Genomic DNA, 18,833 nt, shown 5'->3' with positions numbered 1-18,833 from the left:
AAGCCTTGAATTAAGTGATATATTATTAATATATCAATCTTTACCTCCTTTTTTGTGGGGAGGGGAACTGGGTAATTCTATAAAACTCGTAATCATAGTGTTTCATCCTAGCCTCAGTTCAGTTCAGTCGTTCAGTCATGTCTGACTCTTTGTGACCCCATGGACTGCAGCACGCCAGGCTTCCCTGTCCATCAGCAACTGTCGGAGCTTGCCCAAACTCATGTCCATTGAGTTGGTGATGCCATCCAACTGTCTCATCTTCTGTCGTCCCCTTTTCCTCCTGCCTTCAGTCTTTCCCAGCTTCAGGGTCTTTTCTAGTGTGTCAGTTCTTCGCCTCAGGTGGCTAGAGTATTGGAGTTTCAGCTTCCCTATCAGACCTTCCAATGAATATTCAGGACTGATTTCCTTTTGGATTGACTGGTTTGATCTCCTTGCAGCCTAAGAGACTCTCAAGAGTCTTCTCCAACACCATAGTTCAAAAGCATCAATTCTTTGACGCTCAGCTTTTTAGTTCTCTCACATCCATACATGACTACTGGAAAAGCCATAGCTTTGACTAGATGGATCTTTGTCAACAAAGTAATGTCTTTGCTATTTAATATGCTGTCTAGGCTGGTTATAGTTTTTCTTCCAAGAAGCAAGTGTCTTTTAATTTCATGCCTGCAGTCACCATCCACAGTGATTTTGGAGCCCAAGAAAATAAAGTCTGTCACTGTTTCCATTGTTTCCCCATCTATTTGCCATGAAGTGATGGGACCGGATGCCATGATCTTAGTTTTTTGAATGTTGAGGTTTGTTTTCTTTTTCATCTTTGAGTGTTTTCCTTTGACGTGTCTTTTTTTTTTTTTTTTTTTATGTATCTTTTACCAAAGGATAATTGCTTTACAGAATTTTGCTGTTTTCTCTCAAACCTCAACATGAATCAGCCATGAAGTGAAGTAAAGTGAAGTCGCTCAGTCCTGTCCGACTCTTTGCGACCCCATGGACTGTAGCCTACCATGCTCCTCCATCCATGGGATTTTCCAGGCAAGAGTACTGGAGTGGATTGCCATTTCCTTCTCTAGAGGACCTTCCCGACCCAAGGATCGAACCCGGGTCTCCTGCATTGTAGGCAGACGCTTTACCATCTAAGCCACAAGGGAAGTCAGGTATGCATATATCCCCTCCCATTTGAACCTCCCTCCCATCTCCTCCCCAGCCCACCCCTCTAGATTTCTTTTTATTAGGGAATAACAGCCTGCTCAGCTCACAGAGCAGACTGATCATTAAACTTGTGTTGATTTAAGAATTATTATTTAAATTAAAAACAAACATTTTATGAGAAAGATGAGTTCTAAGCCCAGAACACAAAATGTCTTTGGCGGGGTGGGGTGGAAGCCTAATAATTTTAATAAATAAATACATAAATCCCAAATTTTAATAAATACATAATTTTAATAAATACACAAAATTAGGCTGAGTATTTTAAATATTCAATATCTATATATGGGTGATAGTAAAAATACTAAATTTCCACAGGAAGATTCTACTGCTAGAATGAACACCATATTCTAATGCTGCAGATTTAAAATATTCCTCTTGAAGAAGGAATTCATAGGACCTAGACCCCATTGTAGGCCTGTTCATGCTGATCATGCTCAGCCACCTCTCCAACGGACTCTGGACTCTGTGCTTAGTGCCTATGTAAACTACAATAGAAGGATAAGACCCCCTCTGGACAGGGGAATCTTGAAGATCACATCCAGGTTACTCATCACCTAAAAGAAAACAGACTCTAATCTGCCTCTGGACAGGTCATAAATTCTTTCTGTATCTATGGAACTGCAGGCTTATTGATTATTAACTGTTTGAACACCTAACACTTGTAACACTTGAATAATGGGGTTATTGTGATTGTATTTACCCTTCCTTTGTTTTATTTAAGTCTCAAGGAAATTGGGGTGGTGGGTTCGGACACGTACACATGGGGTATAAAAGATTTTCACAAATGCTGGTTGGGGTCTTTGGCTAAGAGGAGACCTTGCCTTGGGCCTGTTAGGGGAAGCACACTGATTGAAACTGCCCACCCTGGCTAGGTACCATAGTAACCCTTTGCATGAGTTGTTTTATGACAGGAGATTCTGATAAGAAATACGGAACTAATAAGCCACCACCAACCAGAAGAGTTCAGGAAAGGTCTAAAGGAGACACCGCATGTCTGTCCACTTCCCAGAATCCCTCTCACTGGCATCCATCTTGGCTGAGCAATGTGTGCGCCATCAGGAAAGACTGAATTAGAATGATTGGTCAAAGACCACCAGGAAACTAATCCCATCACCATAAAACCCGACATTGTGAGCCACGCGGCAGAGCAGTTCTCCTGGGTTCCCTTACCCTACTGCTCTCCACCCGGGTGCCCTTTCCCAAGAAAATCTCTTGCTCTGTTAGCACATGTGTCTCCTCGGACAATTCATTTCCGAGTGTTAGACAAGAGCCCAGTTTAGGGCCCTGGAAGGGGTCCCCCTTCCTGCAACAAATGGCTACTCTGGCGGGACTCTTCTTCGCGGAGACTGACATCTCGACCACTCGGGGTACTCAGGGACCAGCTTGCCTGCCAATGGACCACACCCAGCGGCCGCAACTGGGACCCTTTTGTCCCTGGTCTCCTCCTGATGCAGACAACTGCCCAGAGTGCCCCGACCGGTAAGGAACAAGAGACTTTATTGATCTCTCTCCCCTTCCCTTTCTCTTTCCTCTCCTTAACCCTTCCTATCCTTCCCCACTTTTCTAGTCCCCCGGTCCTGGACACAGGAATCTGGTCAAAGGGCCCTCAGCCTGAGCTGAGGATTGGAGACTGGTCACCTCCTCTTGGCAGAGAACTCGAATTCTGGTTCTGGCCTGGTCTGATTTCTGGTAGGGCCGAGATCCAGTCCTCCCTTCTCTGGAGGCCCAGGGTAAAGTCCCATAATGCCTGGGTATCTGTAGGTGGCAGGAGACGTCTGTAAGGCCACCCCTTTGGCCCCCCTCTCCCGCCTCCTCCCCCTTCTTCTTTCAACCTGGCTTCCTTTCCTCCCTTTGAAATCTTTGATGTTAGTACTTGGATCTGAAGTTCTGTGTCTCTACAGGAGGTTTTCTGAGAGACTGTATTCTTGTATTTAAGGGAGTGTCTGTTGAGGACTGCCAGGTTTATATGTGTGTGTTTTAACTCTGTGTTCTGTGTTGTGATTTTTGATGGCCGTTTTGCTTTGTCTGGCCACCATTTGGTTTAGACCTGCCGCCATTTTGTTAGAACTTGATTTTCTTTCCCTGTGCCTGAGACCAGGGCTCTCAGGAACACTTATCTAGACCATCTTTAACTCCTGACACTGAGGAAAAAGGGGGAAAAGACTTTAAAATTTTTATTTATTTCAACTATTTTTTATAAACTAGTAAATTTTATATTGTAGTATCTAATTCATGACTAAACTTAGAAAATGAAGCTAGGTCTTGCACTGTGTCTGTCTAAATATGTTGTGGTATGTCTTTATCTCTGGGTAATATTTTTGAGGTTAATTTGTAAATGACCTCTATTTATTTGGCTTAAAAAAAGGTTCAGTTCAGTTCAGTTCAGTCGCTCAGTCGTGTCTGACTCTTTGCAACCCCCTGAATCGCAGCACGCCAGGCCTCCCTGTCCATCACCAACTCCCAGAGTTCACTCAGACTCACGTCCATCGAATCAGTGATGCCATCCAGCCATCTCATCCTCTGTCGTCCCCTTCTCCTTCTGCCCCCAATCCCTCCCACCATCAGAGTCTTTTCCAATGAGTCAACTGCATGAGGTGGCCAAAGTACTGGAGTTTCAGCTTTAGCATCATTCCTTCCAAAGAACACCCAGGGCTGATCTCCTTCAGAATGGACTGGTTGGATCTCCTTGCAGTCCAAGGGACTCTCAAGAGTCTTCTCCAACACCACAGTTCAAAAGCATCAATTCTTCAGTGCTCAGCTTTCTTCATAGTCCAAATCTCACATCCATACATGACCACTGGAAAAACCATAGCCTTGACTAGATGGACCTTTGTTGGCAAAGTAATGTCTCTGCTTTTCAAAATGCTATCTAGGTTGGTCATAACTTTTCTTCCAAGGAGTAAACGTCTTTTAATTTCATGGCTGCAGTCACCATCTGCAGTGGTTTTGGAGCCCCAAAAAATAAAGCCTGACACTGTTTCCACTGTTTCCCCATCTATTTCCCATGAAGTGGTGGGACCAGATGCCATGATCTTCGTTTTCTGAATGTTGAGCTTTAAGCCAACCTTTTCACTCTCCTCTTTCACATTCATCAAGGGGCTTTTTAGTTCCTCTTCACTTTCTGCCATAAGGGTGGTGTCATCTGCATATCTGAGGTTATTGATATTTCTCCCAGCAAATCAAATAATTCCAAATTAAACAATAAATTCCAGGTCATGTGAACTGGGAAATATTCACTATTAAATACCTGATATTAATGTTTGTTTGTTGACCTATCTCATATAGACATGTCTTAGAGTAATTAACATTAAGTAGGATATTTTCATTGTACCTAGGTTTAATATAAGTTAAATATTATATATGTTACAAGTTTGTCAACAAGGAAATTACCTCGAGTGAAGAAACTTCTAAAAAATGTAAATGCGATATGAGCTTTTATATAACTCTATTAAGAATAATTATTCTTTAGAAATATCTGTCTAAAATAGTCTCTCCAGATTGGCATAACTTAAATTTCAAAAGTTTGTGCTAAGTGTGCTAAGTGTTGGAAGTCTATTGAATAGTTAAGTCATTTCCAAATAAAATAAGATTTTGAAACATTTACTATTAAACACTAATTTCCTTTTACAGAGAAACTAAAGAGATTTGGGACTATAAATGAATAATGTTTGGGGACATCCTAAAATGTTCTAAGAAAGCAAGAGTTTTAGAAATTATCACTGGTATTTATACTCAGCAATCTATAAAATGCTAATATAAAAGTTAGTTCTTGGTTGCTAAATGAAAGTAAGAAGTGTGTTTTCAGTATTAAAAAAAAAAGAAACAAAAAGGTGGAAAAAATACTAAAGAGTTATGCATGATCAGGATTTTCTAAAATTGGATTACAATTAGTTAGATAAATGGATTTTGTTAGAAATGACACACCATAAGAAAACTGGTTAGAGTCAACTAGGTCCAAGATGGCGGAACTGACTTTCACTAGACCTTGAGCCCTGGTATTTATGCCCATTGTGACATATCAACAAGCTAAATGATATTCCCATCAACATTGACTAAATCTGACCAAATGTTCTAAACGCTTTTAACTGATCTTTTTGATAAATCTTCCTAAATCGAATTCTTTTGAAGTTCCTTTGACCTCTAGCTAACTTTGGGGTGCTTCAGAGGGCCCCTGAATCATCCCAAAGAGAGATGTTAAACTGTGTTTATTTGGTTGGTTAAATTACATGAAAAAGATTATCAAATGAGTAATAAATCCGCTCATGTTATAATGTATGGTAAAATTACTAATACGGATATCCTAGAAATTATATGGAGTTCTTAACATTCTGATATGTCCTGGTATTCTAATGGAAAACCTGATGACTTCACAAAAGTCAACAAAAGGACTGAATATGCTTATAACTTTTATGGTTTCTATCTGAAAAATTACAGTTTTTCAGTGAGTAGGAGAAACCTTCCTCTCAAACTAATTATGACAATACTTTGGTGAAATTAAATGTTATAAACAAAATAATTATATTTTCTCTCTGACTCCTCCAGAAATTTGAAATTCTTAGGTTTCCAGTAAGTTTATCAAATGAGTTAGGAAAATTATTGCACAGGTACAAAAATCTCAAGGAATTTTTGAGACCTTAAAAAGGGAAGAATTCACCTAGATTTGTTAGGCAAAATCTTTGATAAGCCTTTGGTGTGAGTTTCCCAGCCCTGTTTTATTTTAAAAGTTCAGTCTGAGACTCTATAAATGTTTCAGCAAAATAAAAAGTCTATAATCAATTATGGTCATATAAATCATCAGACTAAATTAGGGAGAACAGACCTATTTTGCAAACAAACTAGCCTTAATTTGGTTATATTTGATAAAAATGAGGGTAACTTTAGGGAGAAAAAGATATTTCAAAAAAAATGTTAAATCCCAGTTTGTTAATGGAGGTCTGCATCTAGTAAGACTCATCTCTTAGATAGTTATTTGCTGTTATGTGATATTAATGTAAAATTTAATTGAATTCTTAAAGAACACCCTAAGTTTGTTTCTGAAGCTTATCTCAGTAATCTATCTTTGGATGAAGATCAGATGCCTCATGACCTGCAACCAGGACTGGAAAAAGACATAATTTAAGGGACTGTCTCCAACCTAGATGGAAGGACTTTTTTACCAGGTACTTACAGGAGACCTAACAGGATGGTCATCTCTGCTCCCTGGAAACAGAAGGCAACATTTGGGGTGAGGGTTGCAGGGTTTGTGACCCTTTTTGATTGGTTGGTGGTGAGGCAATAGAACTGTGCTCCAGGAATCTTGTGTTCAGTCTGAAGTTACCATCCTCCACCTGGTTTGGGGGCTCAAAGACATTGTTATGCATATTTCTTTGAATAGGAACCAGGACTCTGTCTGGAAGCTGTACCAACCTTTGATTGTTTCTCCTGCTTCTGTATCCCCTCCCTTCCCTGATTACCAATTGTTTGAATCCACCCTTTGGAACTCAGGGAAGGTCAAGGAGGCTGAATGAAGCCTATATACTACAGACAAGAAATGGAGAACACAGAACTGATCTCTACTCCAGAGCTCCAAAGAGTTCTACTCAGTTTTAATTTAGGGAACTAGGCAACTATGACTATGATAACTTCCTGTCAAAATGGAGCATAGGACTGCCTCGGCTTGTAGTATAGACACTGAATTGGAAGTATTTCTGAGTTCCAAGTTCTAGATCTGAGTCTTGTATAATTAAAATCTCAATCCCTTGGTCTGCCATTATGGTGTAACAGACCCAATTAGAAGTAGTTGGAGGAGTGATAACTGGAATTTAGTAAACAAAGTAAATCTCATTTCTTTTTAGAAGAATAGGCCTGAAACCCAGTCTGGACCTGGCACTTCAAGGAGATTTCATCTCTGAGATAGGCCAACAGTTTCAAACTAAATTGCTGTTACTACAAGGGTGGAAGCTGGTTTCAGATGTGGAACACCCCAACTTAAATCAGGTAGAGAGAGAGACTTCTGTTCTGCTAGGCAGGCCTACCCCCATGCACAGGAGGAAGAAGTTACAGAAGAAAGAGACCTCCGCCCCAATTCCCAAGAAATATCTTGAGTATGAAGTCTTTCAGAGGGGGGTTGTTAGGGGAAGCACACTGATTGAAACTGCCCACCCTGGCCAGGTACCATAGTAACCATTTGCATAAGTTGTTTTATGACAGGAGATCCTGATAAGGAATACGGAACTAATAAGCCACCACCAAACAGAAGAGCTCGGGAAAGGTCTAAAGGAGACACCGCATGTCTGTCCACTTCCCAGAATCCCTCTCATTGGCATCCATCTTGGCTAAGCAATGTGTGCACCACCAGGAAAGACTCTGAATTAGAATGATTGGTCAAAGACCACCCGGAAACTAATCCCATCACCATAAAACCCGACATTGTGAGCCACGTGGCAGAGCAGTTCTCCTGGGTTCCCTTACCCTACTGCTCTCCACCTGGGTGCCCTTTCCCAGTAAAATCTCTTGCTCTGTCAGCACATGTGTCTCCTTGGATAATTCATTTCCAAGTGTTAGACAAGAGCCCAGTTTCCGGCCCTGGAAGGGGTCCCCCTTCCTGCAACAGGCCCGCCGGTGTAATAAACTGCACTCCACTATCTGCATCGTCATTCTGAGTGAGTTTGTTTCCCAGAACACGTGACTATAACACTCTCAAAAGAACAGTTTGAATATATGATCTGTTTGCCTCTAGCTTCCAAATTACTTACATTCTTGTTAACAACAGACAAGTAGCTGACATGATTGTATATGTACAAAATCCTATAGAATTTTAGAAAACACCACCAACTCCAGGAAATGCAAAGTGAATTCTCTAATAAATCAATTGCTTTCTATATACTAGCAATGAACATTTGAAAATGGTATTTTTTCTTTGCATTCAAATGGATGCTTTTGAACTCTGGTGTTGGAGAAGACTCTTCAGAGTCCCTTGGACAGCAAGGAGATCAAATCAGTCAACCCTAAAGGAAATCAGTCCTGAATACTCATTGGAAGGACTGATGTTGCAGCTGAAACTTCAATGCTTTGGCCACCTGATGTGAAGAACTGACTCATTTGAAAAGACCCTGATGCTGGGAAAGATTGACAGCAGGAGGAGAAGGGGAATACAGAGAATGAGATGGTTGGATGGCATCACTGATTCAAAGCACATGAGTTTAAGCAAGCTCTGGGAGTTGGTTAGGGACAGGAAAGCCTGGAATGCTTCAGCCCATGGGGTGACAAAGAGTTGGACTTGACTGAGTGACTGAACGGAACTCACTTGAACTGAACTCATCAAGTATTCAGGAATAAATTGAACCAAAAAGATTTGTGGAACAAAACAAAGACCCAGACACAGACTTCCTCACATATAGACAAATGATTTTAAATCAAGGTGCCAATTCAGTGTATAAAAGTCGTTAACAAACTTGGCTAGAATAACTGGGAAAAATAAACCTCACAACTAAATACACTTTGATATGTAAAAATTAATGCAAAATGTATCAGTTTCTTAAAAAAAAAAAAAAAACTAGAACAACAGGAAAATATCTTCATGCTTCTAAAGATAAAGACTTCTTAGGATACAAAATCATAAGTCATAAGAGCCAATAAAGGTACACATGAGAAGGTAACAGGCAGGAAGGCTAGGGGTCTCCAAAGGGAGGAAATAGGCTGCTAAGTGTCAGACATTTTTTCTCTCTCTCTCTCTTAAAGGGCAGGAAGAAACAAACTACAAGTGTCAGATTTTTTTTTTTTTTCCTTCTCTATACAAAATTAAAAGGAGGTTTCTTTTAAAGTTCTGTGTTGCCACTAAGACACCTAGTTCCACCAGAACTTTACTCAAACCTTGAGCTAACCAATGCATTTTTCTTATGGAAATGCTTTTCTTAAGCTATGATAATGAACTATGTATTTACCTGGGCTCTGTCTTCAACTCAGTTCTGCCTAAGACTCAGAACAGACTTGACAAACCAGTATGTTTTACTCATGCAAATATTCTCTTAAGCTATGTTAATGAGACTATGTCTTTGCTTGGAAACCTACCTTTCTTCAAGATTCATGTCAATCATTTTATGGCCCAGGAAAACACCTTGAGCCAATGTTATCTCAAAATGTATGTTGTGCGTGAGGAGCCACAAGTGATTTTGCAACCCAAGAAAATAAAATCTGTCACTGTAACCACTTTTACCCCATCTATTTGCCATGAAGTGATGGGACCAAACACCATGATCTTAGTTTTTTGAATGTTGAGTTTTAAGCCAGCTTTTTCATTCTCTTCTTTCAACTTCATCAAGAGGCTCTTTAGTTCCTCTTTGCTTTCTGCCATTATGTGGTATCATCTGGATATCTGAGGCTGTTGATACTTCCGGCAACCTTGATTCCAGCTTGTGATTCATCCAGCCCAGCATCTCACATGATGTACTCTGCATATAATTTAAATAAGCAGGGTGACATTACACAGCTTTGACATACCCCTTTCCCAATTTTGAACCAGTCTGTTGTTTCATGTCTGATTCTGTTGCTTCTTGACCTGCATATAAATTTCTCAGAAAGCTGGTAAAGTGGTCTGGTATTCCCACCTCTTTAAGAATTTTTCCACACTTTGTTGTGATCCACACAGTCAAATGCTTTAATGTAGTCAACAAAAAAGTAGATGTTTTTCTGTAATTCCCTTGCTTTTCCTATGATTCAACAGTTGTTGGCAATTTAATCTCTGGTTCCACTGCCTTTTCTAAATCTTGTACATCTGGACGTTCTCATTCACGTACTAGTAAAGCCTAGCTTGAGGGATTTTGAGCCTTACCTTGCTGGCAAGTGAAATGAGTGCAACTGCATTGTAGTTTGAACATTCTTTGGCATTGCCCTTCTTTGGGATTTGAATGGAAGGTGGCCTTTTCCAGTCCTGTAGCCACTGCTGAGTTTTCCAAGTTTGCTGGCATATTGAGTGCAGCACTTTCACAGCATCACCTTTTAGGACTTGAAATATCTCAACAGGAATTCCATCACCTTCACTAGCTTTGTATGCAGTAATGCTTCTTAAGACCAACTTGACTTCACACTCCAGAATGTTTGCCTCTAGGTGAATGAACACACCGTCATGGTTGTCTGAGTCATGAAGATCTTTTTTGTGTAGTTCTCCTGTGTATTCTTGCCACCTCTTCTTAATATCTTCTGCTTCTGTTAGGTCCTTGCCATTCTGTACTTTATTATCCCCATCTTTGCATGAAATGTTCCCTTGGTATCTCTAATTATTTGAAGAGATCTCTAGTATTTCCCAGTGTTATCTGGCACTTTGGCGAACTGTATGAAAATTATATTAATTTGAACTATTTTGTGCTCAATGGTCTGTTTTGAGAATGGTTGATTTTTATTCTGTGAGTCTTCATGGGAAAGTGTCCATTTAAGTCTTCAAGGATTGCAAAGCCTAGAATCTATGTAATGCAAACTCATGAGGTAATATTTATGAGCCTGAAAACTGTGTGTCACAATAATTTTAATTCAACATCATGCCTTTAGCAGACTATTTCTCCTACTTAAAAATACATTTGGTGTTTTAAAATAATGATGCATTATTTAGTGCACATCTGCATATCTGAGATTATTGATATTTCTCCCGGCAATCTTGATTCCAGCTTGTGCTTTATTCACCTTGGCATTTTGCATGATGTACACAGCATGTAATTTAAATAAGCAGGGTGATAATATATAGCCTTGACTTATGGCAGAATGTGAAGAACTAAAGAGCCTCTTGATGAAAGTTAAAAAAGAGAGTGAAAAAGTTGGCTTAAAACTCAACATTCAGATGTCTAAGATCATGCATTTGATCCCATCACTTCCTGGCAAATATATGGGGAAATAATGAGAGATTTTATTTTCTTGGGCTCCAAAATCACTGGAGATGGTGACTGTATCCATGAAATTAAAAGTCACTTGCTCCTTGGAAGAAAAGCTAGGACCCACATAGACAGCATATTAAAAAGCAGAGACATTACTTTGCCTACAAAGGTCCATCTAGTCAAAACAATGGTTTTTCCAGTAGTCATGTATGAATGTGAGAGTTGGACTATAAAGAAAGCTGAGTGCCTGGAGAATTGATGCTTTTGAACTGCAGTGTTGGAGAAGACTCTTGAGAGTCCCTTGGACAATAAAGAGATCCAAGTAGTCCATCCTAAAGGAAATCTGTCCTGAATATTCATTGGAAGGACTGATGCTGAAGCTGAAACTCCAATCCTTTGGCCACCTGATGCAAAGAGCTGACTCATTGGAAAAGACCCTGATGCTGGGAAAGATTGAAGGCAGGAAGAAAAGGGGACTACAGAGGATGAGATGGTTGGATGGCAATCACCGACTCAATGGACATAAGTTTCAGCAAGCTCTGGGGGTTGATGATGGACAGGGAAGCCTGCCATGCTGCAGTTCAGGGGTTGCAAAGAGTTGGACATTATGGAGCAATTGAACTAAATTGATCTGATTTGGTGCTCAAATCAGAAAAAAAGATGCAGTTAGCTTTTGTGCTAAGAATTTTATTAAAACAAATTCATTTTGTCTCCCCAATAAACCTTATAAAGTTGGTATTATTTTCCCTGTTTTACAGACAGGACATGTTGTTTTTGCGTGGCAGAGATGGTAAGAGGGTGATCCAGGACTCAAGCTTCAAAAGGGAGACTGCATGCTTCCTCACTCCAGGGCACTTTGAAGCTGTTGACATCGTAAATGATTATCAAGTGCTGTGCTTAGTCGCTCAATCATGTCTGACTCTTTGCAACCCAAGGGACTGTAGCCCACCAGGCTCCTCTGTCCATGCGGATTCTCCAGGCAAGAATACTGGAGCAGGTTGCCATGCCCTCCTCCAGAGGATCTTCCCAACCCAGGGATGGAATCCAGGTCTCCCACATTGCAGGTGGATTCTTTACCATCTGAGCCACCAAGAACAATTATACAAATTGGATTTTTTTTTTTAATGCTACCTTTCTTCTTCCTTTGGAATTGTGAACAGCTCCCTTTGTCAATAACTATAATGTGACTGAACAGGCAAGACATCTGTTGTTATAAGAGTCAGGGTACACAATGGTGTACAAACTTGTAATCACCCCTCTTTTGGGATGTTGTCTCTGAATGACATCACTTGAGGGGATGGACTGTCCTGAAGTGTGGATGCACTAGTCAGAATCCAGGGTTTTCACACTTGCCATCACTAATACAAAATATTAAACTGCGGGGAGCGAGCTCCGCCCCTGGCAAAGGTCTTGAGGAAGGAGGCTTGGCATACGCAAAGGCGGGATCAAGCCTCAGGAGTCTCCCTGGAAATTCTCGAGCATCTACCCCCAAAACCAGAGTCTGCCTACTTTCTGCTTTGTGCTTTCACCTACACCTCTGACTTTACGGGGGGCTGTCCCCCACTACCTCTCTCTGAAAAAAGAGTTAGCTTACAGCTCCAGTTAATAATTCCTGGGTATGACAGTGTTTCAACCTACAAACTCCTTTGGAAGTCCTCTAGCCTGCCTGAATAGGTTTTTCTGGCCACATGTGATTGCTCAGAGCCTCCCAACTGTGAGAGGCATGAGATGTTCTAAACTGTCTAAATACAGATTCCTTTGAGCAGTTAAAAGATTGATTAGAAATTGTATTGGTGAAGGGATTTTCACTTGTTGGGCCAATGTTTGCTGCTAAGTTTCCATATCCCTTACCTGCTGTGTCCCTGGCAGTGTATTGATTAATATAATTGGTGTAAGTAGTAGCTTTAATGTTTGTAACCTTGGACCCTTGAGTTAATTCTTTTTCTTGTTATAGCCCACCACACCTTTGCTCTGTAGGAATGCAACTTTATCTAATGCTTTTGGAGGGTGGCTCCTGAGCAATCACCTTTAGAGAGAAATAAGTTTTCTGAAGAAAGGGTCTTAAAATGTTAACAGGCCTCTGGGCCAGAAGATGATGCAAATCACCTAAGCTTTTGCATATGATAAGTTTGCAGGAAGAAAGCCTGGCTTGCTGCATGACTCTACCCCTTCCCCCATTATCCTCTATGCATAACTTAAGGTATAAAAACTACTTTGGAAAAAAAAGTGCGGGCCTTGTTCACCGAAACTTGGTCTCCCCATGTCGTTCTTTCTCTTACCTTCTGGCTGAATTGTTCAGCCTCTTTTCTTCACTGAATTTTCCTACTGAGCTATCCTTATGTCAGCCTCTTTTCTCCACTGAATTTCCTCACTGAGCTATCCTCATTCTATTACTCTTTATATCCTTAATTAACATTTAATTAAGCAGTTGTTTCCTGATCCTCGCCAACGCCGTCCCCGCTTCGAATTCCCTGGATCCACCGGGGCTGGACCCCGGCATTAAACAAATTACCTGAGATTTCATTTAAGAGAATGAGAAGGAATTAGATAAGGAAAAGTATATGGAATAAACCCTTTAGATGTAATAAACATGAAACTAATCAAGTATTTTCCAAGGTTTATAAAATATACCAAGGCTGATCAGAATCATCAGGAATGAGTCCAACCCACTTGACACTAACTGCATCCTTTGAAACAGCCCCTTCAAAAAAGCTGAACAAGCCCCTTCCTGACCCCACTCTCAGTAATGACAGAGAGAAAAGACTGCTTCCCACATAGGAACTGAGCTTCTGGCAGCACCTCCTGTTCCACCACACACAGGAGCATTTTCCTTTCCTCTGGGATGAAAGGTCACTTCATAGGAACTCCACCCACTTCCTGGACCAGACTCCCTAACTGCTCCAGCTCCCACATCCAGTTTGCCTTTCAGGACTTCCTCCAAGGTACTTGCACAATTCAGATTCCAAAGGCAGCAAGAGGTGAGTTTCTATGTGGTTCCTTTCCCTGGGTTTCCCTGATAGCTCAGTTGGTAAAGCATCTGCCTGCAATGCAGGAGACCCCAGTTTGATTCTTGGGTAGGGAAGATCCCCTGGAGAAGGGATAAGCTATCCATTCCAGTATTCTTGGGCTTTCCTTGTAGCTCAGTTGGTAAAGAATCTGCCTTCAATGCAGGAGACCCAAGTTTGATTTCTAGATAAGGAAGATTCCCCTGGAGAAGGGATAGGCTGCCCACTCCAGTATTCTGGCCTGGAAAATTCCAAGGACTGTATAGTTCATGGGGTCACAAAGAGTTGGACATGAATGAGTGACTTTCACTTTGTTTTCCCTCCCCTGGGGGTCCTGGAAGAGGGCTTTGTGCCCGCTCACCCTTGTACCTCAGGGTCTCAACTATAATCCCTATTTGTTGAACAGAAGGAGAGAGAGAGAGAATACAACCCACCACCTCACACATACCCCCAACTCAAATTACAAACCCAAACAGCCAGCAACACCTCCTTAGACCCTACATTCCAGATGGGCCTCTCTCCCGCTTCATTCAAACCCCTTCCAGGAGTAGCCTGTCTTCACCTCAAGTCCCTCCACATCTCCTGGATTCTCAGCCTTTTGCACTCTGGCCTCCTCACATCTGGAACCTGCTTCTTGGGTCACCAACACCTCCTGATTCCAAATCAAACAACAACTCTCCGTAGGCTCACCTTCTCCTTTGCATTGAGCAGACCTGTCCTTTATCAGGTCTCCACCCTGTCTCCTCCTCTCATTCCTTGCTGTTCACTGTGTGTCTCCTCTGCTTGCCTCCTCTGTCAGCTTTCTAAATATCAAGGCTTCCAAAAGGTTCTGATCTTGGTCCCTAAACATGCCTCACTCTCTCTGGGCAATCTTATCCATCTTCACAGATTTAACTACTACCCTCTCAGTGAAGAATACACTGGTGCCATTCCAGGTCTCTCCCTCAAATACCAGACTCTAACTTTCAATGACCTTTAGGACGCCTCCACCTGGAGGACCTGGACTTCAAGATAATAGAACTATAAGTGGAAAAGCTGGGATTAGAAATCACTGAGACTGAAATTTTCTCTCCTCACATGACTAAGAATGTTTATCCTGAAACCAGATAGCATCTGTTCCTATCCGTCTTTAGGTCATGCAAAAAATATGTGATGGATTCTGATTATAAGGGCCAATTAACCATGTGCCAAGCACACAGCAAGCCAGCCAGCTTTGGAAACCCAACCTTGACCTAGTTTATAGTAGCAAAGGAACAGAACCTTTCACAAAGTCTTTTTAAAGTAATTAACAATCACTGTCAAGATGTGATACTGCTTTACTGAAAGACTGCTTCTGGGGATAAGTAATGTAGCTAAAGCCAAGAGGACACCTTTATAAAATGAGTTTCCATAAAAAAAAAAAAAAAAAAAAAAGCACATATATCTTTGCAGTAAAAGTCCTCTGCCTCTGAGTCTCAGCTTACTTCTCATTGGTAAATAGTGGAAACCTTTGCCCACAGGTTGTGCTGTTTGCATTCAGATATTCATTGCTGCATTTCTGTGTGTTGCTGCTAAGTCACTTCAGTCGTGTCCGACTCTGTGCGACCCCACAGACATCAGCCCACCTGGCTCTCCTGCCCCTGGGATTCTCCAGGCAAGAACACTGGAGTGGGTTGCCATCTCCTTCTCCAATGCATGAAAGTGAAAAGTGAAAGTGAAGTCGCCCGGTCATGTCTGACTCTTAGTGAACCCATGGACTGAAGCCTACCAGACTCCTCCATCCATGGGATTTTCCAGGCAAGAGTACTGGAGTGGAGTGCCATTGCCTTCTCCATTTCTGTGTGCAGCTTTTGATAAATGCATTTCATTTACAAAATAAACACTTAGAAAGTCACATAGCTTGAATCACTGAAAAGCAGACAGGAATAACAGAGAAAACACCCCAGGTGAGCAATGATACTGAATGAGAAAACAAGAGCTGAGATGACCCAGCAACATTCCTTAGAACCTCAAGTTCACAGAATAAACAAAGGCCGGATAGAAGCATTCCTGTGGGTATTTCTGCCAGGTTTTTTTTTTTTTTTTTTAAAGATATGTTAAAACAGAGACTTCAACATGTGAAAAGAAAAACTGCCTGCAAAAACAAAGAAGACATTTTCTGAGATAACTTTGATCCTTTAATTAAATTACTGGATTAAACTCTTTGTATCAATAACTGCCCTTTATTGTCCTTGATCAAGTATTATTTTCACCTTATTGTTACTAATCTTTTCTAAGCCATCACATTTGACCCTATCCAAAAAAAAAAAAAAAATGGTGCAATAAATACTTGGCTTCTGTGGTAATACGATACATAATTTAGCTCATCTAGTCTATCTTTCCATGAGAGGTGACTGTTTCTGTTATGAAACGTGCTCACAGTAAAGGGAATCCTAGCCAGACACCTGGAACGTAGAGGGAGAACCACTTACCCAACCTGTCGCTGCTTCAGACCAACCTTGACGTGACTGTGGAGCCACTCATGTTAACTCAGCCTCCCAATCACAGCCGCACCTTTCTCTTACAAAACACGACCTTTGCTGAAGGTAATAATACATCGCCAGGCTGAAAGGCCCACCCTAAGTCCCTGTGAAAAGGCCTTGAGGAACAGGCACTCTGCTACTCCCTGGGAGAACTCTGACAAGACTGGTGAATTACCTGGATGAAATCTTGAAATATCAAAGGCAGCAAGTCATCCATATGCCCAATGTCTTTGGAGAAACGATTTAAAATTCTTCCTACAAGAATAGGACAAGATATTACTCATTTAAGAAAAACACCAATACAGTATACTAAACAGTGTCAGACTTTATTTTTGGGGGCTCCAAAATCACTGCAGATGGTGACTGCAGCCATGAAATTAAAAGATGCTTACTCCTTGGAAGGAAAGTTATGACCAACCTAGATAGCATATTCAAAAGCAGAGACATGACTTTGCCAACCAAGGTTCGTCTAGTCAAGGCTATGGTTTTTCCACTGGTCATGCATGGATGTGAGAGTTGGACTGTGAAGAAAGCTGAGCACCAAAGAATTGATGCTTTTGAACTGAGGTGTTGGAGAAGACTCTTCAGAGTCCCTTGCACTGCAAGGAGATCCAACCAGTCCATCCTAAAGGAGATTAGTCCTGGGTTTTCATTGGAAGGACTGATACTAAAGCTGAAACTCCAATACTTTGGCCACCTCATGCGAAGAGTTGACTCATTGGAAAAGACTCTGATGCTGGGAGGGACTGGGGGCAGGAGAAGGGGACGACAGAGGATGAGATGTCTGGATGGCATCACCTACTCAATGGACATGAGTTTGAGTGAACTCCGGGAGTTGGTGATGGACTGGGAGGCCCAGCATGCTTGGGCTTGCAAAGAGTCAGACACGACTGAGTGACTGAACTTAACTGAACTGAACTGAATGCAAATATATGGAATTTAGAAAGAAGGTAATGATAACCCTGTATGCAAGACAGCAAAAGAGGCACAGATGTATTGAACAGTCTTTTGGACTCTGTGGGAGAGGGCAAGGGTGGGATGATAAGGGAGAATGGCATTGAAACATGTAAAATATCATATGTGAAACGAATCGCCAGTCTAGGTTTGATGCATGATACAGGGTGCTCCAGGCTGGTGCAGTGGGAGGATCCAGAGGGATGTGATGGAGAGGGAGGTGGGTGGGGGGTTCAGAATAGGGAACACATGTACACTCATGGTGGATTCAAGTCAATGTATGGCAAAACCAATACAATATTGTAAAGTAAAATAAATTAATTAATAAAAAAAGATATTACTAAAAAAAAAAAGATATTACTCATTTTTTCCCTGATAGAAGCTTTCAAAGAAACAATTTATAAACAAATAAAAACATACTTTTGAAGTGTATATATTTAGGAACTTCCCTGTGGTACAGTGTCCCTAGTGCAGGGGACACAAGTTCGATCCCTGGTCCGGGAAGATCCCACATGCCACAGAGTAACTAAGCCTATGTTCCACAACTACTGAAGCCCCTGCACCTAGAGCCTGAGCTCCTCAAGAAGAGAGGCCACCACATGAGAAGCCCAAGCTCTGCAATGAAGGGGAGCCCCTGCTTGTCATAACTGGAGAAAACCCAAGCACAGCAACAAGGACCCGATGCAACTAAAAATAAATAAATAAATCTAAAAGAAGTATATATATTAAATATTTGACATATTGTCCTTCTCATCATGGCTAAGTGGTAAAAAATCGACCTGCCAATGCAGGAAACACAAGAGACATGGGCTCAATCCCTGGGTGGGGATGATCCCCTGGAGAAGGAAGTGGCATTCACTCCGGTATTCTTGCCTGGAAAATTCCATGGACAGAGGAGCCTGGCGGGCTACAGTCCATGGGACCACAAAAGAGTTGGACATGATTTAGCAATTAAACAACAAATATATTACAAATTCAAATGAAAAAAGCTGATATCAGTGGCAAAATGAAAGAGACAATAGGATGATACCTAAAGAGAAATAAAAATATCACCAAATGGCAGTGTATGGGCAGTTGAAATAGAGTCCAGATTTTTAAAAGAATGGGGGAATACTGTCATTGTATCAAGAAGGGTCGGTGGATTTAGAATGCTCCCTCCTTTTAGATCCATCCCATCTAAGACTCATTCCAAGTGCTAAACTGGTAAACAAACAGTTGCAAAATATCTAAGTTAATCCTAATTGTTACACTAATTTTGCTTTAGTTATCAAGATTAAGTTTCCAAGTGATACTCTTTAAATTAACATAATTATAACCCCTCTGTACTT

At 41.2% G+C, this 18,833-nt stretch overlaps 1 protein-coding gene across 1 annotated transcript in view; it reads right to left on the bottom strand.

The window, feature by feature from the left end:
- Positions 1-18,833, bottom strand: part of LOC113888441 (multidrug resistance-associated protein 4-like) — a gene marked incomplete at its 5' end in the record, with an annotated part of 126,448 nt that overhangs the window by 80,631 nt on the left and 26,984 nt on the right. The window contains 1 exon segment of the mRNA XM_027535572.1: positions 16,727-16,806. Coding sequence (XP_027391373.1) covers positions 16,727-16,806 — 80 coding nt within the window.

This window comes from Bos indicus x Bos taurus, unplaced genomic scaffold (genome assembly GCF_003369695.1).
Source record: "Bos indicus x Bos taurus breed Angus x Brahman F1 hybrid unplaced genomic scaffold, Bos_hybrid_MaternalHap_v2.0 SuperScaffold_100135, whole genome shotgun sequence".
Classification (NCBI taxonomy): Eukaryota; Metazoa; Chordata; class Mammalia; order Artiodactyla; family Bovidae; genus Bos; species Bos indicus x Bos taurus.
The sequence above is the reverse complement of the archived record's forward strand: the minus strand, read 5'-3'. Positions and strand labels throughout refer to the sequence as shown.